This window comes from Hoplias malabaricus, chromosome 15 (assembly GCF_029633855.1).
Source record: "Hoplias malabaricus isolate fHopMal1 chromosome 15, fHopMal1.hap1, whole genome shotgun sequence".
Lineage (NCBI taxonomy): Eukaryota > Metazoa > Chordata > Actinopteri > Characiformes > Erythrinidae > Hoplias > Hoplias malabaricus.
In genome coordinates this window covers 24270697-24297840 of record NC_089814.1, presented here as the reverse complement: position 1 = coordinate 24297840, position 27144 = coordinate 24270697, and the positions used below count along the sequence as shown (strand labels likewise).

The 27144-nt window shown below is 45.2% G+C and overlaps 1 protein-coding gene across 1 annotated transcript; it reads right to left on the bottom strand.

Annotated features, from left to right (window-relative positions):
* Positions 1-73: 73 nt before the first annotated feature.
* notch1a (notch receptor 1a) lies at positions 74-25785 on the bottom strand. The gene is made up of 35 exons (XM_066645593.1): positions 25483-25785; positions 23117-23189; positions 16795-17057; positions 16335-16673; positions 15652-15774; positions 15124-15357; positions 14796-14951; positions 14350-14535; positions 14136-14249; positions 13800-13913; positions 13262-13495; positions 12859-12969; positions 11713-11905; positions 11427-11572; positions 10956-11069; positions 10363-10482; positions 10020-10172; positions 9693-9921; positions 9338-9539; positions 8987-9140; positions 8621-8805; positions 8385-8517; positions 7874-8131; positions 7657-7769; positions 7217-7552; positions 6892-7127; positions 5779-6198; positions 5095-5243; positions 4595-4805; positions 4326-4407; positions 4061-4223; positions 3671-3972; positions 3379-3526; positions 2694-2791; positions 74-2568 (listed from the first exon to the last, which is right to left on the bottom strand). Exons 1-35 carry the CDS (start codon positions 25538-25540, stop codon positions 1402-1404), a joined length of 7317 nt encoding a protein of 2438 aa, XP_066501690.1. The 5' UTR covers positions 25541-25785; the 3' UTR covers positions 74-1401.
* Positions 25786-27144: the final 1359 nt, after the last annotated feature.

Below are 27144 nucleotides of genomic sequence, written 5' to 3'. Positions count from 1 at the left end.
CTGTTTATTAAAATTTAAAACGGAAGAAATGACAGAACCAATGACAGTAAACACAGCAAAATCATATCAAAGGAAATGTCAATGTTTCTTTATTGTTTCAGAAATATTTTACAAATTGTCAGAAAAAATATTTTTTTTCTTGCTCCACAATCAACAAAGGCATATTTCTTTATTCTTTTATCAGAAAAAAAACATTTAATCAGTGTTTATAAAACCTAACAGATCTGACACCGAGTGCTCACTGTTTCTGAGCGCCGACGATGTCATCACAGTGCAACACACACATACTCCACTGTGTACATTCTCCGTCTCACACACACAGACAAACACACACATACACACCTCTCTACAGGTACATATTCTAGCTTAACAGGCATTTCTAGCCTTATACAACCATTTTCAAACTCAAGCACAGGTTCATTTATTTGACCAGTTTCAAACTGTCCACCACTGTCAGCGGACACTCACGGATTTCAAGAATTGGGTTGGCACCTACCGGCTATAGTTTATAAAAGGAAGATGGACATTAAAAGGCTAAAAACCTACATGGATTATAGAGAAATATATTGAAAAATATATTACAAAATATAAACAAAATGCTATTACCAGTTATTTATAATATATTACATTTTTTAAACTAACAAAACACAGACCAATGTGTGGGGTTCAGCACTGTAAAACTCAGAGGAGTTTAATGATGGTTGTACAAGGCTAAGGCATTTCTAATCAAAAACCAAATCAAATAAATAACAGTGATCATGAAGCTACATACTTGAAATCTCCATGAAATCTCCCCAATGCACCTGAATGCAGGAGCAGCAAGAAAGATATCCTCTGTTCAAAACGAACCCCAATGAAGACACAAAACATCTTAAGACGACTTGTACACATTCTGTGTGGCAACAAGAACTGAGAACGCTCCACATCTTCAGAATCTACAATCTGCAAAGCTTCCAAAATCAGTCAACAATGCAGCAGTGTCCAGTCCATGTCGGGTAAACATCCATGACTTGCATTGAACTCACATTAAGACTGTCTACAGGTGTTTAGAGCAAGCTAACATTTTTGCTTTTAACATTTAACATTATAACAGTTAACAATATTAACATTTTTGATTTTCAACTTCTAATAATACTGAACCGTCTCCATAAAAAACATATGTATAAAAAACATAAAAGCAATATAAAAGGCAGTTTTATAATATTTGCAGAGGGGACAGTTATTTTTCTGGGCAGTTTATATATAAAATAAAATAAAAAATGCATAATTTAAAAAAAAAACATTTTATTATATCTGTAGTTCAAAAAAAATGATGCACATAAATAAATAAAAGAAAAGTTTCCGGTGCTGGTTTAAAGTCTTTGAAGAAACATCTGTGGTCAGTCTTTTCTTTCTCTGTGCTTATTTGAAGGCCTCAGGGATGTGGGTCATATGCATGCTGGTGGGCGGGCTCGAGATGCCCTCTGACCAATCAGAAAGGTTGGAATGTGGGGAGGAGCTAGACCACTGGTCAGGAGAGCCAGGGGACGGGGTCAGGAAGGGGTGGTCTGGCACTTGCGGCTGGTGATTGGGCGTGTTGTCCATAGGGGTGGAGTAGCTGTGCTGAGAGGGCGGAGTGAGGAACTGTGTGCTGGAAATGGGCGGAACCATACGCTGGGTCTCCTGAGGGAGAATGGTCTGGATGGGGGCGTGTCCTGTGTTGGACTGAAGCTCCAGGCCACTCAGGTCTCCCAGGAAGTGCTGGGTGAGGGCGGAGCTGGAGGTCTGGTGCTGGAGGCCTGGGTGGTTGTGATGGGCGTGTCCAGAGAGCAGGTGAGAGGGTGTACCCAGATGGCTGCTTTGCATTGTGGGATAGCCCATCACTTGTGGCATGTTGGAGCCCTGGTGCATAGTGGAAATAACAGCGGCGAATCCTGATTGCTGTTGCTGCTGCTGAACTCGTTGCAGCCAGTCGCATTGCCCTGCTTGGGCCCCGCCTCCACTGTTGGCCATCGGGAGGTGGGACAATCGAGGAGGGCCAGAGTCAAACGGTTTACCTATGCTCATGTGAGCTCCCATTTGAGAATCCAGCCCCTGCAGGTGATGGGCGATGGGTGGAGACTGCTGGAAGGGTGATGTCATCATGGGCGGAGAAGATACGTCTGCGAGGTAGCCGTGCGGAGACTCCAGCGATTCCACTGGAGACAGAACATCTATCAACCCTCCGCTCTTCCCTTCTGCATTCTTTTTCTTCTTCATCTTCATCTCCTTCCCTCCGACGCCCTTTCCGCCTGGTTTGCGCTGTTTCTTGGCTGCAGTCGTGGCGTTGTTGCCGTTGCCAGGACTCGTTTTGATACCCAGGAAGGCCTCGGGTGAGCAGATCGGCGGGGACAGGGGAAGTGGTGGACTCCGGACCAGGTTATATTCCTCCAGCAGCCGGACGATGTCATGGTGCATTCGCTCATGAGCGATGTCTCGGGGCAGCTGGTCCAGGTGATCCGTGATGTCACGGTTGGCCAGGTGATCCAGGAGTATTTTTGCAGTCTCATAGCTGCCCTCCCGAGCTGCCAGGAACAGAGGGGTCTCCTCCTGGACACACAAATGCAAACAATATTAGTGTAACAGGTTTACAATATCTTAAGTAAAGGGTGCACAAACGGCCCAATTTCAGACACATACAATTGCATGCGCACACACATACACACCAAACACACCTTGTTATTCTGCAGGTCCTTGTTGGCACCGTTCTTCAGAAGAACCACAGTAGCGTCCACATTGTTGACAGCAGCAGCCCAGTGGAGAGCAGACTTGCCTAGAAGAGAGCAAGAGAGAGAAATTAATCATTTGTTTAAGAACATCCCAGATGTGTGAGGTAGACATATGTGGCACATTCAGCAGTCTATGAATATGAATCTTGAAATGAAACATGGTGTGTGTTTTGTTACAAAATGTTTAATTGTGATTATATTATAAAGGTTTTTTTTTGTAAAATATGCTTCACAGTCTAAACACACTTTTGGCACTTTTGCACTGCATGGAACCTGCCCAGTCCAGACAGTTTTCCATTCTTATAAAATAATGTGATTGCTACTGAAGCTTACTGAAGTGGCTAGACTGTGCATTACTGCGTGTAGACAAGTCTCACTGGCCAATCAGCACTCTGTAATGTTTATCCTTTACTCAGTTCACTTGGAAAAAAATGCTTTCAAGGACCAGGTCCCAGATTAGCCTATAGAAAAGGCATGTGAATGAACTGTGCTTCGTTCTCCCTCAATATCCATGACTGAATTGTCTTTGAGAAAGGCACCAAACCTCTCAAAACACAGAGGTGGCTATATCTGAGTGAGTGAGTGTGTGTGTGTGCGCGCTCAGTGCCCCTAATCACTATATATATTTTACCTGAGTCGTCAACGGCGTTGACGTCAGCGTGGCAGTTGATGAGCTCCTCCACCATACACTCAACAGCCAAACGTGTGGCCAGGATCAGTGGGGTCGTTCCGTCATTCATTCGGGCGTCCAGATCAGTTGCACGGTTACGGATCAGAATCTGGAGAAAGAGTTTAAAGGATTTAATCACAGTTCCACTTCCTTCCAGGTAAAGTCTTCCTAAGCCTCAGTGTTGTTGTGTGTGTGTGTGCAGACCTAGCCATTTGGTGTGAATGTGCGTGTGTGTGTTTGTGTTTGCATGTACCTGGAAGACTCCCTGAGCATCCGCAGCCACAGCAGCGTGTAGTGGGGTTCGGCCCATGTTGTCCTGGACATTGGCGTCTGCGCTGGACTCCAGCAGGCGCTTGGCTGCGTCTGAGCGAGCGTATCGTGCAGCCAGGTGCAGCGCTGTCTCACCAGTCCTGTCCGTCTGATTGTGAAGATTCGCTCCGTGGCAGATGAAGTCTGTGATAACAGCAGCTGAAGGATCATCATCCTCATCCTCACCGTTGGCTGTCTCCAAACCGCCACCACTGCAGGAGGCAATCATCAGAGGAGTGAGGCCATCTGAGAGAGAGAGAGAAAGACAGAGATTAATTTGCTGATATATTTATAAGTAAGTAAACAAACAAAGAATATCAGAAAACTGACTGACCAGGTCCACGGACATTCACATCCATACAGTCAGTGTCTATGTCGCCCTGAGGAGGAGTTGGAGCCATTGTGTTCAGACGGAGGTCGGCTGCGTCCAGGTGCTGCTGAGTCCATTGGCGAGGATCTAACTGCCCTCCGATATCCAGCATTGACTGCTCCTCAAACTGCACATGTACACACACAAAACATATCATAAACACTTATGTACTACACTTACGTATACAGGTTTTACAGCAAGCAGCACACTCACACACCCTCACTCTTACCCTAAAGCGTTTGCCATGCTCTTCCTCTGCCCATTCGCTCAGCTGTTCATCCATCAGGGAGCTGTCTGAGTTCTTCAGAGGCCTTAAGGGAGCAAAAATCAATCGTCAATAATCAATACGTAATCATTAATAATGTCTCCAGAGGCATTGTTTAAAGTCGTCCGGAGTTCAGACAGCAGAGTACAGATAGGTTTTATATCTCGAACACGTGTGCCACACACACACACACACACACACACACACACACACACACACACACACACACTCACTTGAGTCCGACAGAGTCCTCTCCCACCGGCTCTCTGCGTTTCTTTTTGGCCTCAGTCACTTTAAAGCCCTCAGGGAACCACAGCTGCCCGTGCTCTCGCTTCCTTTTCCGTGACAACACCACACCAGCGGCAACCACCACCAGCACGGCCAGCACCAGCAGCGCCAGAAACATGGGGTACATCTCACCCCGAGGCGGAGTCTCGTTCTCACCTACACACAAGGCAAGAGAAAGTAAGTGTGTGCTCATGATGATGTGCTTATAGTCTGTAAACCATTAGTTCCTCTCCTTATTAAAGTTGTTATTACTGTTGATAATAAACAAATATCTACGTTATGTAGTTATAAGCAGGTGGGCCCACTTGTTGATATGTATTATCAATGCCTGTGCTATATTAAAAAAACAAATTCATGAGTAATAAATACATATTTACAGTGTATTAAAAAGTGTACAGGTTTTCCCAGAACATTTTTAAGAGTGCGTGTGTATGTGTGTACTCACTGGTAACTGCCTCTATGATGTAGGGAACGTTGAGATTCCCGCTGGACGCCAGCGCACCAAGGAATGCCGCCACATCTGTGGCACTCTGGAAACATTCATCTGACTGCTGGAAACACTGACGGTTATCAATCTCCAGATACACAATGGAGCTGCAACACACAAACACAATTTTATGTTACACAACATAAACACAATGCAGAGAAACACACATTTACTCCACACACACACACACACACACAACAGTGTGTGTCTTAGGCACCTAAGATAATTATATATATTTAAACTAATACCTTCTCAATAAGTGTGGTGCTTATATATAATCACACTAAATACAAATAAATAATAATATAAAACAAACAAGAAATATAAGATCTTTTTTCCTATAAAGTAGTAGGTGTGAGTGAGTTTGAACAACACATTCACACACAGAATATCACACTTACTAGAATAATGTTATTTGGTTTAATTCTGATGTTGGGCGTTATTTGTTGTTTGTTTGTTAGTTTTTATCAAATAAACACCTACTGCTCAAATAAATAGCTTTTTAAATCTCATAATCTCTGGTGCCTAAAACTTTTAGAGTACTGTTTGTATATATATAAAATAAACCTCACACTAAACAACACATTATTTTGTCTCTGCTTTCATTCCTGCCCCCTACTGGTGGAGCACAGTGCGGCTCACCCTTTAATCTCCATTTGGTCAAGTTCCCGTCGGAGCCGAGCATGTACGAAAGCAGTGAGGCTCCTCCTGGCTCTCTGCAGCAGCTGGGCCGGGTCACTCCAGTCGTGAGCTGAGCGTTTGTGTTTACTGAGCTCGTGCTCGTTGCCGTAGTAAGGGAAGATCAGTGGCTCTCCGTTAGCATCTCTGCGAAAGACCACGTTAGTGTGGAGGAGTCCGCTCAACTCTCTAAGGAAGGAGGACGAGCGGTTACGTAGCTCTGTTGGGGAGAGATGGACCACCAGCACCAAACTGCCCACGGCCAGCTTCTGAGGGACATCCTCAGCGCAGTCTAAACCATCCCACTCACACTCCACATTGTTACAGCCCTGATCGCAGTGACCATCAGAGTAGTGATCCTTACAGTACTGATCATATAGGGGACTGCAGAGAGACAGAGAGAGACAATTAGTCAGTGCCATAATAAAACAACAATGACCTAAACGCCACTGTGCAGTACTGACAGCAAAAGCCTGAAATTTGTACAATGGCTACTTCAGAACACTAGGTGGCGATGTGAGCCTGTAGATTACTGGACAGGATCACTGTTCACTTGTGAAACGGTATAAACAAAAGCAAAACATTTTTGACATTGCTAAAATACAGTGATATGATCTTTGGCCAGATTAAACAGCTGTATGTCCAGCTATTCAGGGGTTTGTGTTGGTGTGTTTGCCAAGGTGTGTGTGATTGATAGAGAGAGAGAGAGAGAGAGAGAGAGAGAGAGAGAGAGAGAGAGTGGTCTACATATGCATCACTTTGTGGAGATCATAAATTAATAATTTAATTGCCATATACACAGTAATATAAATTTATTTATGTTATAATATTTAAAAATATTAAAATTAAGAAAGCCAAGCGGCTTATTTTTGGCAGGGGTGTCACATTTCTTATTTGTTCTTGACTGTTAATAGCAATATCACCCGGCCTACATAAGGTGCAGGTGTGTTAAGGTTAGGGTTTAGGTTAGTAGTTGTAGTAGTTATGATTAAGTGAAGGGTAAATGTCCACAAATTGAGTGGAATATGTAATGTCCCCTTAAACCATGAAGACAAGACTGTGTTTGTGCGCACTCACTTGCACTGTCCCTCCAGTCTCTGGCAGTCAAAGCCGTCGTAGAGGCAGCCTGCATTGGCACACTGCTCATCACACTTGCCGTCATTGAAGTACCTCCAGCACTGAAGGGCGGCACTACAGTTCTGCCAAGGGTCGTCAAAGTTCAGAGAGCAGTCTCCGCCGTCCCAGCCACAAGCGTGGTTATTACACTGAGAGTCACAGATCGCGTTACCGCCCCGGCCCTCACACTGCGCCACCTTAGGACAACAAGGTGAAGGTATTAGTACCAAATACAAACAAACACTAACTCTTATCCTTAACATGTGTGTTTATTATGTAGCCCTACCTCACAGAGTATCTCCACTTCAGGCGGTGGGGCGATGTCTCTGCCCTGTCCTCCACTGAAGGAGTAGTCCAAGATGTGGCAGAGCAGGCCGTTAAAATTGGAAGGACACAGGCAGCGGAAGAAAGGAGCATCGGTGAGCGGCTGACATGTTCCTCCGTTGTAGCAGGGACTGGAGAGGCAGGGAGATTCGAGGCGAGTCTGACACTCATGTCCACTGAAGCCCGGAGGACACAGGCAGCGAGGGCTCAGATGACCAGACACACACGTGGCGCCGTTACGGCAGCGCAGAGTGCCACAGGAGTGAGAGTTATACTCACAGGACGAGCCAGAGAAACCCTGCAGGATATGAAGAGACAGAGAGAGAGACGGGTCAGGAACAAAGAAGAGATGTGAGTGTGTATTTGTTGTGAGTGTGTGTTTGGGTATGGAGTCACACTCACAGGTGGGCACTTGCAGATGTATCCATGTTTGGTGTTACTGGCGACAGCGCAGGTCCCTCCATTCTTGCAGGGTTTGTCCTTACAGCCGTCAAACACCGTGTCACAGCGCTGACCTGCACACAAACACACACAATGCAGTCTTTAACGCTAAAGTTCAACATTTATCAAGAACACATCAAAGCTGTATGCATGTGTGTGTGCGTGTGTGTGTATGTACCTGTATATCCTGTACGGCATTCACAGCGGTAGCTGTTAACGAGCTGAACACAGTTGTATGATCCATTGGGGTCACAGGGGTCAGACAGGCACTCATTAACATCACCCTCACACCTCTCTCCTACATAACCCGGTGGGCACACACAGCCGTAACCTCCAACACGGTCCACACAGCGGCCACCGTTAAAACACCGCGGCTCACCACTTACTGGGTCAGAGTCTGGAGAGCAATCGTCCACGTCTATCTCACAGTGAACACCTGCAGAGTGAGAGTGAGAGAGAGAGAGAGAGAGAGAGAGAGAGAGAGAGAGAGAGAGAGAGAGAGAGAGAGAGCGAGAGATTAAATGTCTAAACTAGTTATATAGGGGTTTCTAGCTATGGATGCATCACAGGAAGTCGAACTTGCAGTCCCCAATTTATAATCACGATGACCTCTAATTAGTTATCCCTTTATGACCATGTGGGTTTGTTTGTCTATGTGTGTATGTGTGTCTTTGTGGGTGTAATCTCACCTTGTGTTCCTCGAGGACAGGAGCACTTGTAGCTGTTGACAAGGTCAATGCAGGTGCCACCGTTCTGACAGGGCTGAGACACACACTCATTTATCTCCTTGCTGCAGTTCACGCCGTGATACCCCGCAACACACTGCCAAACAGAGGAGCAACCGGAGCAATACTGATGAGGCACACTCAAGAGTAATGGAGTATATATTATAGCAGTGTCTGTGTGTGTGTGTGTGTTTACATACCTCACAGGTGTACCCTCCAAGGTAATCTGTGCAGGTGGCCCCATTGTGGCACGGGTTTGGGACACACTCGTCCACTTGCTCTTGACAGTAACTGCCCGTGTAACCAGCCTGACACCTGCACAGGTGTGTGCTGCCCACGTCCACACACTGACCACCGTTACGGCACAGAGCAGCCACTGACACACCTGAGGAAGGACAGAGTAGAGAGTGTAAATGCATAAAATAATCACAGAACAATATAAATCTTTATGATTCAAGTGAGCAAGGGAGGAACGGCGGGGCATGGAGCGAGTGAACGGTTGATTGAAAAATGATTGCATTAATAATAATTTCTGCAAAGAAGACGGTTCCAAAGTTGTGTGTTACCTTGCTGCTGAGCTGCAACCTCACAGCTAACACTGGGCACGTCACAGTAGAGACCGGTCCAGCCACTGGCGCACTGGCAGGTGAAGGAGGAGCCTTGCTGCCAACAGGTGCCTCCATTCTTACAGGGAGAGGAATCACACCACCGCACCAGGCTCTGAAAACAGGTGCAACACACACACACACACACACACACACACAGTCACATTTCATATTCAAACACAATGGAAACATTCCATCCCACACTGATTCTTTAGTGTTTTCCCCCAAAAACACTCTCATCCAATGCATCCATAACTCCCAAATGTCCCACAAATTAATACACGAGGCTCTGAAGCCAATATGTGTGTGTACCTGGCAGTTATTCCCGCTATAACCATGGGGACAGGTGCACTTGTAGGTGCCAAAGCCATCCTGGCAGGTTCCTCCATTAAGACATGGCTGTGAGTCACACTCGTTCACATCGTGCTGGCAGTAACTCCCAGTAAAGCCCGGCAAACACACACATGAGAAGGAGTTTATCCCGTCGACACATGTTCCTCCATTAAAGCAAGAGCTAGAGGGAAGAACACAGACAGGTTAAAGTGGAACGAGGAATAAAATTATCCGACCACAGAACCAATGATTAGCTACAGCACCAGGTATTTCTGATAAAGTGGAAAAGGAGAGGGAGAGAGAGAGAGAGAGACTGTATGGGTATAGCTCCTACCTCTCAGTACAGTCTGGTATGTTGATCTCACAGTTGATGCCATTGAACCCAGGTGGGCAGCTGCAGGTGTAGCTGTTCACACAGTCGGTGCAGTTCCCTCCATTACGACAGGGGGCGCTCACACACTCATCAATGTCTTCTGCACAACGCTCGCCCCGGAACCCAGCCACGCAAACACACGTAAAGCCGTTCACGCGGTCCACACACACCCCACCGTTGCTACAGGGATCTGAGAGAGTGTGAGACTGGTTTTAGTGATAACCAAAGTGATAAAAACAGCGATCAATAGAAATATCCTGGACATTGCCTGTGATATCTGTCTCTTACTCGGAGTGCAGTCGTCAATGTCGGTTTCACACAGATCTCCGGTGAATCCGGGGTTACAGTGGCACTGGAATCCACCGACTGTGTTCACACACACTCCGCCATTAAGGCACGGAGACTTCACGCACTCGTTAATGTCCACCTCACACGTCTGACCTGTGGAGAGGGATCATTCCGTTTAATACATTTCACAATACAATCTCCACTACATTCATTAGTCTTCTTTGAGTGTTTCACCCTGATTAGGGCCGGGGTGGGTCTCTACTGTACGTACAGTACTACACATCCATACACACGCGCGCGCGCGCGCGCACTCACACACACACACACACACACACACATTTACCTTGCCAGCCAGCTGGGCATGCACAGGAGAAGCTTTGATAATCTTCAGATTCGCGACACACACCTCCGTTCTTACAGGGACGAGCAGAGCAGGGTGCTAACACACTCTCACACAGCTCTCCTGGAGACACATACAAACAAACAAACAGGATTAAGTAAGGAAATCCTGAACATGTTATGAAGTGCACACACACACACACACACGCAGGTCACCAGGTTCAAATATTTCTTGCCCTTATTTTGCAGCTTTCTATACCATATCCTTATCAGTTCCACAACGACAAGATGCAGTGAGACGCCATCCCGCACTTCCCACGATTGTATGTTTTTTTTCCTTCCAACAGGAAATAGGAAGTAGGCAAACAGGAAATAGAGCTATCTGAGTTTCTAGTCTGACACAGTTTCACACACACAAACACACAAAGGCCAACAATGCCAGGCTTGGCAGGATGAAGATTGATAAGTGTGTGTGTGTGTGCATTCTTTTCTAATGTGTGTGTGTGTGTGTGTGTGTGTGTGTGTGTGTGTGTGTGTGTGTGCGTGTGAGAAAGAGACAGAGAGAGAGAGAGAGTGAGATTGTGTGTGTGTGTGTACCTGTGTAAGGCAGTAAACAGTTGCACTTGTATCCTGCAACATCATCAATGCAAGTGCCCTGGTTCAGACAGGGATTTGAAGCACACTCATTGATGTTCGTCTGGCAATTAGGACCTACAGCGTACAGAATAAAAAACACACACACACACACATTAGAAAAGAATGCAGTATACATTATATTATATATAAACACTGCTAGAATAAAACCTAATATTTCCCTTTTTATTTTCTATTTTTAGTACAAAATCATTAGAAAAAACACATACTCACACCACCTTGTGTCTGTGAATTGTGATGATTACATAGACCTTCATTCTTATGATGTCCTTTTACCATTAAGTTCACTATAATTATTACTAATCTAACCTTAAAACATGTATTCAAAATGTAATGATTTACATTGTGGGGACCCACCACACGCGCACACGCACACACACACACACACACACACACACACACACACAGACTGACCGCTGAATCCTGCTCTGCAACTGCAGATGTAGCCGTTGGTCATGTCCCTGCAGGTTCCTCCATTCACACACGGGTTGGACAAACACTCGTTCACATTCAGGTCGCAGTTACGGCCGGTCCAGCCCGGCTCACACACACACAAATAACTGCAGAGAGAGACAGAGTGAAAGAGAGAGAGAGAAGAGGACATGAAGTCAAAGAATGATGAGAGCATGTCCTAATTGACAAAAACTATTGGTGATATGGTGAGCACCTGCGAGCATTTTTTATAGTGTCTGAGACGCACCTGTTGACCTGGTCCTGGCAGTTCCCATGGATACACGGGTTGCTGGAGCACTCTTTTCTCTGTGAGAGACAAGTGGTGTCATGGAAGCCATCAGGACAGAGGCAAGTGAAGGAGTTCACTCCATCCACGCATGTTCCCCCGTTACGGCATGGGTTCAGTGCACAGTCATCAATGTTAATGTTACATGTAGCACCTGAGAGACAAAGAGAAATAAGCATATTTCAAATAACATGAAACATGCTACAATGATGGGGGGAGTCCTGGCATGTGACCTATCCACATGTAAACTTCACAGGTTAAAAATAAAAACGGAAAATTGCAGATACTACGTAACCAGAGCTAATCAGTCAGTTCAGTTTGGTCACTTTAGGCTTTCACTCATTTATAAACACAGGGAGAACACACTATATTACACGTGTTAGTAATGGCATATAACAGAATTTCTCATGTGCTTAAACTTTTGCACTGTATAAGTATTATTCTGATGTGTGTGTGTGTGTGTGTGTGTCCTTTAAGGATGTTGAACAGCTGGGGAAGGAGGGGCCCTAAACTTTGTGAATGACAAAGAGCACTGCATCCCTCACCCTTCCTTTCTGTTTTTTCTTTCTCTCTCTCTCTTTCTCTCACACTCTTCAGTGGGGGCAGAGGGGGCCCACAGAGGGCCGGTTTCACAAACACAAAGGAGAGGGCCATATTTCACACACGGCCGAACAACAATTACCCCCCAACTCCCAACACACACATACCCTCCTCCACAAACAGGGTCACCTAACTGCCTGCCTCCGTTACAACAATGGCCCTTTATCCAACGCTCTCTCCCTTGTTCTCTCTCTCTCTCTCTCTCTCTCTCTCTCTCTCTCTCTCTCTCTCTCTCACACACACACACACACACACACACACACATGTGGTTCATTCTTATCCTTTGTCTTGGGAGAGGAACATGTTTAGAAAGACATCAGCACACCTGAGAGAGTGTGAGTGTGCATATGTGTGTGAGTGTTAGAAAAAGGCTTCTCTGTCCTCTTATCTGTCATCAGACACCAAAGCAGTGCACCTCGCTCACCACCTGTTACACGCAAACACACACACTCACACACCCACACCCACACACACACACACACACGTATTAAAGCTGTGTTTTCTTACCTGTGTATCCAGACTCACAAAGGCACTCGTAGCCGTTGATTTTGTCGATGCACTTGCCGAAGTCGCATGGTTTACTCTTACAGTCGTCCACATTGATCTCACAGTTTCGACCTGCAGACACAGCAGTGTTTAGTGTGCACAAAAAAGTTTATAAAAACGTACTGCATATCGTTAGTGTTCATGTTGTGACTAAAATGCACATACACAATCCACAAGAGGGCGCTCGGCATAATCAAACACCCTCAAAAGACTTGCTTTCTCAGGCTTTTACCATATACACACACCCCTGTTGGTGTTTGCTAGTTTGCACCATGCCTTGAACATGGCTCAACTCTAAGACACTATACGAGGGAATGTGACCCCTGAGAACTTGGGCTTCTGCTTGAGCTAAAAGGCTGCTCACCTGTGGTTCCTTTAGGGCAGGAGCAGGTGTAGGAGTTTTCTCGGTCCAGGCAGGTTCCTCCGTTGCGGCACGGCTGACTCAAACACTCGTTAATGTTGATCTCACAGAGGCGGCCGGCGTAACCGGGACGACACGCACAGGTGAAGGAGGCCAGGCCGTCCTTGCACACTCCATAATGGCAAGGGTTGGAAGCGCACTCGTTTATATCGATCTCACACAGAGAGCCTGTAAAACCTGCAGGGATTTGGGGGTTGAGGAGGGCATGGATAGAGGGCGAGAGGGAGAGATGGAGAGAGAGAGAGCGAGAGACAGAGAGAGAGAGAGGAAAAGGAAAATGCTCAGCAGTGTATTTTTGGTACAGTCTAATTAAAACACTAGGAAAAGGAAAAGGTTTTTAAAACAGTGGAACACAGCTGAAGGTCTGTGCCTTGTGTATGTTTAGTTGTGTGTGTGTGTGTGTGTGTGTGTGTGTGTGGGCAACCTTGAGTTAAATTGTAAAATGACTCCAAAACAATATGTGGAAGGAATTATTACTCACCCTCCCTGCACTCGCAGGTGTATTTATTTGGGCCGTCCGTGCACTTGGCTCCGTTCTGACACGGTGTGCTTGCGCACTCATCAACATCCACCTGACACAGACTCCCAGAGAATCCTGACAAATAAAACGCAGACCACATTCACATTTAATTAACACAGTGCAAGCAGATCCTCCATATTCTTCTCTTCCCCAACTGTGTAAAACTGTAGTTTTTCAAATTAGAATTAGTTGGAATAGTAAGTCCCTAGATGTCAGCCATGCACACATAAACCGGATATTTAGCAGGAGTTGTAGAATAACGAGCGTGTAGCTTGTGTAGGTTAGGTTTGTAAGTACCTTTTGGACACTCGCAGTGGAAGGAGTTGATCTTGTCGATGCATTTGCCGTTGTTGTGGCAAGGCTGGGATGCACAGTCATCAGTGTTGATCTGGCAGAACTCACCCTCATAACCTACACAGACACACAAAACGCAAACCCCGTTTAGATCATGGTAAACTACTCTGGTTTTCTCCAAACCCCAAACCCCAAGTGCCCCATTGCTTTGCCTCACCTGGCATACAGATACAGTGGAATCCGCCGATCTGGTCCAGGCAGGTGGCATCATTCTGGCAGGGGTTTGACTTGCACTCGTTGACGTCCATTTCACAGCGTGGCCCTTCGTAGCCTTTAAGGCACTTACACTGGAACGAACCTTTGGTGTTCAGACATCTGCCACCATGCTCGCACGGATTGGCCCCTGAAACCAGAAACAGTCTCAGAACCTGAACCAATCACAAAACTACTTCTTTCTACAGGAACACTAAATAAATGGTATTTTTTTTACTACTTTCTTTGGACAGTGACAAAATGCTACATGTACATTACACCTACAAACTTGGACAAGGAATTCAACGCAGAACTTGCTCAAGTTGGTGTATATTCCATATGATAAAGTTGGAAATGTCATGCTCAGACAGAGTAAACATTGTAATGCAAAACTGTAGTATGACTGATTACCGAGCGAGCACTCGTCTATGTCCTGGTTGCAGGCTGAGCCCGTGTACCCTGGAGGGCAAGTGCAGATGGCTTTTCCGTTGACGGGGTTTGTGTCACAATTTGAACCTTTCTGACAGGGGTTACTGATGCAAGCGTCATCCAGGTGACACAGGAGACCTGAAAGTGAGCAGGAAAAATTAAAAAAAAGGTTAAAGCAGACATACATTTACAGTCATTAAAGCCCTGTGGTTTAATCTACCTTTTATTCTTTCACCACATTTTCCAGTCCTTAATATACATAATTTACAAATACTATTTGTTTTTACAGATTTCACTGTCTCTCTCTCACCAGTTTGTCCATGAGGACACTCGCAGTAGAAGGAGGCAACACGATCGTGGCAGGTAGCCCCTTTGTAGCATGCGGCGCTGGCGCAGTCATCGATGTTCTCGCTGCAGTCGTCTCCCGTCCAGCCATTCACACACACGCAGTGGAACCCTCCCACCGTGTTGTGGCATGTTCCCCCGTTCTGACACGCATTCGGAGATAGCTCACACTCGTCCACATCCTCCGTACAGTACTGACCTATAGCGAAGTGGTCAGAGATTGTGTGTTACTACTAGTACTAGTACACAGTAGTGTGTATGTCGTTGCATTGAATTGTGTGTAGGACAAACCACAGTACAAGTGAGGGTTGTGTGTATGTTGTATAGCATTCTGTAGCATTGCATAATTGTTTTCAGTATTGCGTAAGACTAACTGGCCTTTGTGAGAACATGTATGTGTGAGTTCAATACTTCAGTACGAAGGCTGTCACAAAGGCACTCGTAGTATCGTATTGTGTTGAGTTGTGAAAGGTTGTGTTGTGTTATATTGCACCTGTCCAGTGTTTGTCGCAGTGGCAGTTGTAGGTGTTCACTCCATCCATGCACTTGCCTCCATTCTCACATGCATGCTGAACACAGTCATCAATATTGTGCTCACAGTCCTGACCGGTGAACCCTGAGAGTGAGAGAGGTAGAGAGAGAGAGAAAATGTGTGGGTGTGAGTAAATGAATAAGCCTGTGAGAGTAAAACAGTTGGAACTGTAAGTGTGTGTGTGTGTGTGTGTGTGTGTGTGTGTGTGTGTGTGTGTGTAAAATTCACCTTCTGACCTTAAAATAAACATCAAAAGGCTGTGTGTCTGGGAAGATTTGTTTAACAACAGTAATCGGATCACTTATTGAGATTAATTATAAACCAAAAGTGTAAAAGAACTGCATTCCACAGAGTGACATGCTTCTCATTTCTCTGTAACTAACCACCTAACCATCTAAACCCCCCCCCCCACCCCCCCACACACACACCTCCACCACACACACTCTTTTTCTTTCCCTCCCCTTCCCTTTTCTGAACATGGTACATGAGAGTGTTCATCTCAGACCTAATAATAAATTTAATTCAAGATCTAAATTAATCTGAAAAATAATCTAACCTATATATTTAGAAAAATTTATGTGGCAAGTTGTTCACTTATTATAATAGATGAATCCCAACCCACTGCTGTGTCACTGAGCTCTCACCTGGCAGACAGGTGCAGGAGTAAGTAGTGTCGCTGGTCTGCAGGCAGGTGCCCCCATTGGTGCAGGGCGAGGGGTGGCAGGGATGAAAGGGCCGTTCACAGTGTGTCCCGGCGAACTCGGCCGGACAGTGACAGCGGTAAGAGCCCACCTCGTTCACACACACCCCCCCATTACGGCAGGGCGATGTAGTGAGTGCACACTCGTTAACGTCCTGACGACATGTCTGCCCATGGAAGTTTGGAGGGCAGGAGCAGATGAAGTGAGACTCGAATGCCGAACACTGACCGCCATTTGCACATGGGTTCGAGGCACATGGATCCGCCTGCTGACATGTCTTACCTGCGCAACACACACAAACACACACACGTAGGTAAAAATGAATGCTAGGCCTACGTTTTGATATCATGCTTAATGTTCAAAGTCAGTGTAATTCAAGGAGAATGTCAGTCTGCGTGTATACCTGACCACCCCGGTGGGCAGCGGCAGCTGAATGTTGCGAGTGTGACAAGGGAGCAGGACCCTCCGTTGCGACAGGGCGAGCTCATGCAGGCATGATTCACTGGGGTCAGACACAGCGGGCCGCTGAAACCCAACAAACACTCGCAGGTGAATTCCACATCGTTGCCCTGTGTACGTGGTCGACACACCCCTCCATTACGGCACGGTGATGGACTGCATGGGTTCGGGAACTGACACTGAGAGCCCGAAAAATCCGCAGGACACCTGTCGGAGAGTGGACACACAAACACATGATTCAGTCAATAAATGCACACAGTGCACACTCTGTGAGAATAATGACGGTTTACACTCTAAAAGTTTGCAGTACGTAAACTTTACGTACACACACTTAAAAATAAACTTCATATGTCTTTTATTAAAGTGCTTCACTTGAGCTTTTAATATTACACTATCAACAAACTACACAGTAGCAACATCACACCACACAATGAATGAATGCTATTTCAGGCTAGATTTGTTACAGTACTTGTTTGGATTGGCTGTATTTTTTTCTCTAATATTACATACAGCATTTACTATAATACTGATACATTTTCTTGCTCTGTCTGCCTCTTACATCTCTCTCTCTCTCTCTCTCTGATGTACTGCTGAATGACTGCACTGTGTGTAATCCAATTATTTAGACAACAAAGTAACCCCTATTCACCCTTTCACATGCACTCACTAGGACACTCAGGGCCATTGAAGAGATTCCCGCCAAAATTAGGAGCACAGCAGAACAGAGAATGAACTTGTCTGCGAGTGTGTGTGAGGATGTAAACCATGTGGTCCGAAAATACCAGTGCTGCACAGTTATTTTTTCAATAAAAGTTGTACTTTTTTATTTACAAGCTTTTGTCTTCTTTTGTTCTCAGGGCAAGAGTCTTTGTTCTAAAGAGTCTCAGTCCATTGAGGACCTTCCATCCTCAGATAGCAGTGCATTTGAACCCTTCATGCTACTGTGTGAATTATAGACACACAGGCTCAAGAGGACTTCAGAAAACCACTGTCACTACAAAAAACACTTTGTCACAACACAACCTGAGACTCTGTTATGCAGAAGAAAGTGGAAAAGTATTTGGTCAAGTTAAATTACTTTTGCTGTATCTGTGACTCTATTAATAAAGAGTTAAACCCAGCCTGGTGTGTGTGTGTGTGTGTGTGTGTGTTTCTGCAGCAGGTGTGGGCATTAATAAGGGCAGTTGTGCAGCAGCCCCTCCTCCTCACCCTGTTGCCATGGCGAGTGGCGTGAGGTCACTGGGGCTGATCCCCAGAGAGAGCACACTCCTCCTGTCATCTTTCCATCCATCTCTCTTTCCCTGCCACCCTTCTCTCTCTCAGCCTCTTTGTCCTCTTTTTCTCTGCTCATTTCTTCAAGTTCCATCACTCCCACTTTACATCTCTCCCACTCTTTTCTCTATCTTTTACAGTCTCTTTTTTCACCCACTCTATCCCTCTCTCACTCACATCCGCCTTTCACTCTCTTTTTCTCAGTCTCTCCCCCATCTCTGTTTTTCACCCCATCACTTTCTCCAAGTCATTAAGCTTGGTTTTGTTTTTTGTTTTTTTTTATCTGTATACCCTGTTCATCTACACATTTTTCATTAGCCATTACAACAAAGAAACCAATGCATTGATCAGTGTGTGTGTGTGTGTGTGTGTGTGTGTTTACTCCCAGCATTTATGCTGTCATTCACTCTTTGTCTGTGCAACACTGCAGCAGCAGTAGGGCATCTGCAGCTTGCCGTGGCAACAGGTCTGTGTGTGTGTGTGTGTGTGTGTGTGTGTGTCTGAGTATCTGAACAGATGCTGCAGTGACCTGTGACCACATTTGTGACTGCAGGCTGTAGCCTGTCGCCTTCCAGGGGGCTGCTCTGCCATCTGCTGCTGACTGCTGTGTGTGTATGTGTGAGTGTGTGTGTGTGTGTGTGTGCGCACTCTCACACCTCACACTTCCTGCCCCAGAGTGTCAAATCAAACAACAAACTTTCATTTTCTCTCTCTCGTCTGTGGTGCTTCCCATAGCAATAATCCCAGTAAACTATTTAACACCCTGAACTCTCAGGTTCCTCATGAGTGTCCCATCTCTCTTGTTCCTCACACTCACTAACACAGAATTTACACTGTAGTCCCATACCAGTGACTGCAACATGCCACATGGTAGGGCTGGGCAATTGACTGAAAATTTATCGAAATCGACATTTAGAACTTCTAATCGACATAATCTTGTTTACATCGATTATATCAATTCTTTTTATTCTGTTATGTTCACTTACTGTCCTCTTAAAATCATGCTACCAAGCTGTAGTCACGAGATTCTGCCCCTATCTGATCAAAAAGAAGTCACATGTAAACGTTGAAAAAACCAAAGCACAGTCACACACCAAATATAAACCGTGCTGAAAAAACAAGAGAGGAAAAAGCTCCCAGCAACATTAGAAAAAATATCCCAGCTTTAATAAATGAAGCATATTTACAGTACTACCACACTGTAGTATTTCACCGCTTCTGTCTTCCTTCTTTGAACACAACAATCTGCTATTAGCACCATACCTTCAAAAATATGATGGCACATTACAGTTCAGCACAATAAAGAAACCCATAAAACCAACCCCCTTTCACTCAGAACGAGACGATCTATCTTATAATCCTATGACACAAAGTGAAACTAACAACATATTTATATCCTACATTTGTAGCATAATTGAGTTTGACTCCGTGTTAACAACCAGCTCACTCTTAGTCAGGGTACAACCTTATGTCTCTAACATTTAAATGTCAATTTGACCCGTGAAAGAAGAAGTGCTGTAATCTTTCAGTAACCGAAACCACAGAAAACATGCCCGTGCGCTTTTCATGTGCTCGTGAGGTTCCCACAGAGCTCACTTTATAAAGGCCAGTCAGTGTCATCCAAGAAAAGCTGATATTAGTCATTTGTGTCAAGACTCTAATGTTCATGACCCTTGAGGCTGCAGTAGTTCACACCCGGCAATATCAGCTGTTATCTATGGAAAAAGGACCAACGTATTGGGAAAATTCAGGTACTGACACACCAGTCCATGTGGAAACCAATATCTGGAGATACTCAAGTCTTTTATTATAATCTAGCATCATATATGCATATACTCTCCTGAATATATATATCCCCCATTCACTTTATGTCATCATATCAGTGGAGATGCTGTGAAAGGTTATTTACTGTTTTGTTTTGAGTAAAATGACCAGAACAAAGAGGAACTATGCCACACACGTCCAACCAACAAATGCAGGGATGATGTTTTACACACAGTCGCCCAGCACACATACACACACTCTCTCTCAACTCCAAAGATAAGGCCGGTTACAGGGGTCTGTTTTTGGGTGCACACTTCCACTCCTGGCTCTCGTAACTACCACTCAGTAACACGCCTAAACCCATGTTCATATTAGTTATTGAATGATAACTAGAGTTTAACCAAGTGCTCAGATCTTTTAAAGAAGCACACCGGAGTTTAGGAACCCCCTCCAACAGTTTAAAATTACTTTAAGGAGGGATGACATTTCAGTAACTGCACTACCTACATGAAACCTGAAAATAGCTCCAGTGTCCAGTGTTTTCAGGGTGGACAGAGCGTACAATGATTTAAACTTCACCTGAAACCGGGAGAGGAGTGGAAAAGGGTTCCAGAGAATAAGGTCCTTATATTAAGGACCTATAGTATTACAGATTATGAAGAGACAATGGAATGCACTCGGGAGATAGGTTTGAACAGTGAGACAAACTCACAGCCACCTCGTCTCATCTCATACACACATCATTACATCCTTTCCGATGTCAGAAAGCAGACGGTCCTCGAGCAGCGAAAAGCCAGCAGGGGGTGCAAGAGGGTGTCAGAGACTTCCAATAAACGGATTCAGTGAGGTCGTGTTCTGAATCATTCCCATTCTTCCCATGCCTCCAGTGCCCGTGTGTGTTTTAGTTTCTGCTCAGTTCAGCAAACACACACACACACACAAACACACACACACACAGACATACACACACACTTGTTTGTGTTAAATCACCCATACAGGAAAGAAAGGCTTCAATTTAGAAGATATTTTGGGGAGAAAAGGATCTGAGACATGTTTACACTTCCTGTTGGCAAACAGAATATTAAACAGGATATTCACTGTCCCTCTGAGTGTGTGTGTGTGTGTGTGTGTGTGTGTGTGTGTGTGTGTGTTCTATGGCAAAACTAGGCAATTCCCATATGACATCAATGCAAGGATCTCTCAGAACTGATTTGTTCATTCACACCCTCTTTGCTTTAAAGCAGCCAAGAGCAGACCAGAGAAACAAACTGGGAAGACTGGTGGATGGGTATATGGGTGACAGATAGATTGAGAAAAAGGCGGTTTGTGATGGAGAGAGCGAGGGAGATGAACGGTGGAGGTGGAGAGAGGGTGGGTGTTTGGAGGGGGGGGGTTATGTGGGATGCAGCCAACAGTCTCTCACACTTGTTTGCTTTCAAATCTTTACCCCCGTCCTCCCTCGCCCACCCCCTTCCCAATCTGCTCCCCCCACCACACACACACACACACTCCGTCTGAATGGTGTCCTGTTCCGAGGGCAGATGGCAGAGGGAGTAATGAGATTGGAGACACTCACAAGAGCAACAGAGTGTGTGAGAGTGAGATACAGGGAGAGGAGTGTGTGTGTGTGTGTGTGTGGGGTGGGAATTAAGATGTGATAGATGTTATGAGAAGTGAAACACTGGCAGGAGAAAAGAAACCTTTTAGAGGACACTGTGTTTAGAGGCCACTTTGTATGAGTGTATGTGTGGGTGCAGGATTTAATTCCATACCGAAGCCTGCAGTGTATGCGCAGACAATGTGTTCATACTGCCACTATCATGATAAACGAATCACATTTAAAAAAGTAAAAACTTACTTGACAGAAAAAGGCAAAAACAGCTTTAACTTTAGTGTATGTTTAAAATTAACTATGTTTTATCTAGGATCTTTCAGTGGGTCTGCTTTTTCTGCGCAGACAGGAGAAAGAGTGTGTGTTTAAGGGAGATAAACACTTAAGAGTGCATGAGCGTGTCTGGTCACTAAGTGAGGGAGTGTGTCTAGCTTCTGTGTGTTTGTGTGTGTGTGTTTGAGAGAGACTCAGAGAGGGAGGGAGAGTTTGGGACAATGGGAGAGAAGGCCAGCTGTCGGACTGAATGGGCTGAAAAGGCTGCAGAAAAGTGTGTTGGGGGGAGGGGGGCGGGGTAACGGACCACAAGAGGGGGGTGTGATGTGCCTCTGGGAGAATGTCTATGGGCGCGTGCACGCACACACACGGGTTGCAAAGAGGGGACCCTCTTTTAAACTGGAAAACCCCATGCTGGATACGGCTAAATGATAAAACAAGGACACACACACAGACATACAGGCATTGGAATGGAGTTGGCGAGGGAGAGGAATGGTAGTGAGGGAGAGGAATGGTAGGGAGGGAGAGGAATGTTAGAGAAGGAGAGGAACGGTAGCGAGGGAGAGGAAAGGTAGAGAAGGTAAGTAGAGTAATGGTAGGTTAGGAGAGGAAAGGTAGCAATGGAGAGGAATTGTAGTGAGGAAGAGGAATGGTAGCAAGGTAGAGAAATGGCAGTGATGGACAGGAATGGTAGCGAGGGTGAGGAATGGTAGTGAGGTAGAGGAATGGTAGCAACTTAGAGACATGTTAGCGAGGGAGAGGAAGAGTAGTGAGGCAGAGGAATGGTAGTGAGGTAGAGGAGTGGTAGTGAGGTAGAAAAATGGTAGCGAGTTAGAGCAATAGTAGTGAGGGAGAGAAATGGTAGCGAGGTAGAGGAATGGTAGTGAGAGAGAGGAATGGTAGCGAGGTAGAGGAATAGTAGCGAGGTAGAGAAATGGTAGCGAGGTAGAGAAATGATAGCGAGGTAGAGGAATGATAGTGAGAGAGAGGAATGGTAGCGAGGTAGAGAAATAGTAGCGAGGTAGAGAAATAGTAGCGAGGTAGAGAAATGGTAGCGAGGTAGAGAAATGGTAGCGAGGTAGAGAAATGATAGCGAGGTAGAGGAATGATAGTGAGAGAGAGGAATGGTAGTGAGGGAGAGGAATGGTAGAGATGGGTATTGGACCTTTATAAGCAGGTAAAACTAAAGTGAAATATTAAGAGATATAACACACCAACCTTAAAACAGCACTCAGTGTGTGATGTGATGCCGTTAGCTCTAATTTTCATCATGTGAAGTATTAATTATCTCTGAAAGCAATAAAGAGTTGTTTAGTGAAGTTGTTGTCCGATGAGGGGAACTCACCTGCAGGTCGGCTGCCCATTGGCTGTGGCCTCACATGTTCCTCCGTTCTGACAGGGCTCTGAGCATCTGAGACCTAGACATACACACACATTCATGTTAGAAAGTCATTTACACACAAACACATGCTTATCAAAAAACGATGGTAAGCCTTTCAAGCACTTCGGGAAACACACATGTAAACACACTAGTAGAAAAGCCCCTGGTGCACCCTGAGTAATGGTGCGCTTTTGTTTCTGAGCTTTCTAGAGCAGATAAGGCCATTGTTTCAGCTTGTGGATCTGTGAATGACTGTCTTTGATAGATGAGTGAGGGTGTGGGGGTGGGTTTGGAGGAGAGGGGGCTTTACTATTCAGCCTCTAACTACCAGTTATTCAACTCTAAACGCGGGAGTACCTTCATTTCTATTCAACAGCTGACTATTGCTCTTCTCTTCCGAGCTGGACCTTAAAAGAGCAGACACCAAAAAATGCTAGTATAGTTAACAATGAATGGGAGCCGATTGGGGGCTGCTTAGCATTATGCAAATTAGCATGTTTTAGCTGGTCCAGGCTGGTCTGATCTGATCTGGTTTGATCAGTGATTGATTAGATTGTCCTGTTACAGGCCAGAGGAGTGCATTAGAGGCTGCTCTAGTCTGAAGATACGGAACAACAGCACGAATAGAAACCAGGTGAAGTTGCAGAGCTGAGGTTTTCAGCTGAGGTTTCAGCTGCAGGAACGTCAGATTGAGCTTCAAGTTTTCATTTCATTCAGCCTGTGTGTAAGCCTGGTGTCTGTGGACAAGCTGTTGTCTTGACCATAAAGCTGAATTTGGGCTGGCTCCCCCCTTGAGACCTGAGCATCCAAACACACTGGAACCTTTTCAGTCAGTGTAAAGGAGCTCTGCAGCAGATTTTTCTTTAATTTTAACCCTCTCCTTCCTCTATCCACATTTATTTCTCTGCCTTCTGTCACAACTCTCAGTTTCCTCTCTGTCTCATATGATGGCCCTGTTGTCTTTCAGGTCATAAATTCACTTGCATGACTGGCACTTTCGGTTCCTGCCAGAAGCTTGTTTCTATTATTGCTTTCAGAGTTCAGTCTGTCTACCCTCCATTCAGATTCCCCCCTCTCTCTCATTTACCTATTCTCAAACTTTCTCTCATTATCCTTTTCTGCACTTTCTTTAGTCTCTCCTTTCTCTCTTATACTTACTTTCTTTTACTCTGACCCTTTTATTTCTCCTTTTCCCTCCTCCCTCCCCCTCCACCTCCCCCCTGCACGCGCTCCGTGGGAAACAGCGTGCGGCAGCTGCAGCGCGGACAAAAAAGAAATCAGAGCAGCACGAGCCATAAAGCAGCGGCGCGAGCTATTGTTCCGCAGCACGAGAACAACAGACCCCCCCCCCCCAAATCCCCCACCCCTTACACAAACACACTAACCCCTCTCTGCCGTGCCCCCCCCCCTTCACACACACTTGTGGCATCATGCCATAAAACGTATTAAAAGTGAATTTCACCAATTTTTCTAAACTTATAAGCCATTTTTTTAATCCCAGGCCAGGCACCAGACAGAATGTTTCTGTTGGTTTCATGACATAACCTACATAACAAAACACTGTTTACCACTTTGTCTAAATCTTAACCAGTAAACTCCTGCGTGATTTCATATTACTCCGCAGAAATGTTGATTATACAGGGGAATTTCCCTTTGACCTCGCTCTGCTTTTCTCACGAGAAAATACCCACCACCTCCCCCCACTAACCCAGTCAGGGCTGTGACGCCGACACCTACACGGACTGTAACCCTCTACAGGGTTTAGTGATCAAAAACAGTACTCCACCGAGGTTCGTTGAGAGTTCAAACATTTCTGAAACTCATTTCAAGTGATTTCAATTACAGCTCTCCCTCACCTGGTCTCCACATTCACAACACAGACCCACAGCTAACGTTAACTCCGCTCAAGAGCCCATCAGAGAGGCAGGGACACTTGGAGCTTTGAACAAACTAAGCCTAAATTACTATTCAGAACCGTAGCCAGAACCTCCCTCACACTGGACTTCAGCGTAGGAACCCACATCCACTCGGACCGTTGAAGAAATTTTGAGACCGTGTAAAGAGCACAGACATTCATACACACAACAACAAGCTTCTAAAACAAGACTGGATACTCTGTGAAGTGTACCTCTCTCTAAATCTGTAGTCACTTGTGTACTAGTCTGTACTTCTGTCTCTAACTGTGGCCTTGTTTGCAGTTATAGCAGGAATGATGATAGCAGTGGTCTTGTAGAAGCTGGACACATATAAAAGTCCCAACTCACCACACGCATTCACTCAGAGCACTGCCCCAACACAGAGTGACCACGAAGGGACTGTTTAACGCTCACCTTCAGCCTCGAAGTGTGTTAGAGTCACAAACAGGAGTATCTCAAAGAAACGGTTCATTCCTCCGCTTCAGCCTCACAGGTGAGATACAGTTCCTCCGCGAGTTCTCATAGAGCCCGGCTTCACTAATGCCCAGAGTCCACGCGAAGGGCAAACGGGGTTAAAGCAGTACAAACACAAATAAATAAATAAGGGTGAATAAATAAATAAGTTTCCAGTTCGAGTGCAGAGTATCCGTTCCGTCTCTCTCTTTCTCTCTGGGTCTCGGTCTCTTGCTCTCTCTCTCTCTGATGCGCCCTTCACTCTCCCACCGTTCCTCAGAGTTGTGAATGGACCACAAGCAGAGCGCTGAAAAGTCTCCGCCTCCTCACTCACCTCTTATCCCTCCGCCTCAGCGAACTATACCTATTTAAAAGTCCGCCAAGCTGCACAACAAAACACAAATATCATTTTAACTGTCTCTTTTTACACCGCGAGAGACCGAAAGACAAAATGAGTGTCTTTGTAGTTTATGGGACTTTTCTGTACTTATTTGCTTCTTGATGATTTATCGAGGGACTAGCGGAGGCAAAGAAAGTAGTTCCGATCATTAACCAATCAATGGGTGCGCAAGGGGACGCGACGCCGCGTGTGTGTGCACTTGTATACGTGTGTTTACATCACCGTGTGAGGACCAGATGTTCTCGGTCATAACACATCATAGGGGATTTTCAGAGTTTCATTTAAAATGTGTTTTTAACACAAATTACACTTTACCCTTGGTTCCTGAGCTTGATATAAGAGTTAGGTCAATAAGAATATGGAAGTCCTCACAATGGATGTTTGTGTTTACTACATTTTAGGTAAGTCACGTGCCTGTATACTATTGTGTACAAATGGGGAATTTGTTTGCTTATTGTCCTGTGAAAATGTGAATTTCCAACCCAAATTCATCTTCTATGTTTGTATAACCTAAAAAGAACATTTAATCTCAGCTTGCGTATACTCACATTGAAGTCCTTGTAAGAATATCAAAACCAGTTCAGGCGTGTGTTTCCCTGTTAATGCACCAAATGTCTCAGGAGCATGAACACATAAACGTGTATGGAGTTGTGGGGACTTTTGGCTTTTATTAAAGAGTCCAGTTTATTTATTTATTTATTTTAGACTTTTATAGACTTATATCTTATAACTTAGACCTTATGGGGACAATAATATCTTTGCAATATAAATCATTTCATTTTAAGGTGAAGACCTGTTCGAGTTACAACATAAAAATGTCAATATAAAGCCCCTGAATCCATGTGGAGACATAAACATGTGTGCACACTACAGTTCCAGTGCCCTCTGCTGATAATGTAGATTCCCTCTCATCCTCTTTCTCCCACGCTCACACACTTACACACACACACACACACGCACACACACACACACACATACACACACACATTAGGTAATAATGACAGGTTAATTTTCACGTCAACTCTCTTAGTGCAAGCAGATGTCTTATAACTGAACTGAACAGTTTCAGGCCCTCAGGCACTAGGGCAGAAACATTTAATCTCTGACAGCAAGTGTGTGTGGGAAGAATATGCTAGAGGAATCTGTGTCTTCAGGACATGTAGAAAGGAGGGATTTTGCGAAACATTTCATTCAATAAACAAAACACAATTTGTGTTGCAAAG

What these genes read in the sequence shown, in the direction of transcription:
- notch1a (XM_066645593.1), bottom strand. Translation starts at nt 25,540, where the DNA reads ATGAACCGTTTCTTTGAGATACTCCTGTTTGTGACTCTAACACACTTC. An exon ending in AACACACTTCGAGGCTGAAG is followed by an intron (nt 23,190 to 25,482) that starts GTGAGCGTTAAA and finishes GTGTATGTCTAG; the next exon opens with GTCTCAGATGCTCAGAGCCC. An exon ending in CCACTGTATCTGTATGCCAG is followed by an intron (nt 14,250 to 14,349) that starts GTGAGGCAAAGC and finishes GTGTCTGTGTAG; the next exon opens with GTTATGAGGGTGAGTTCTGC.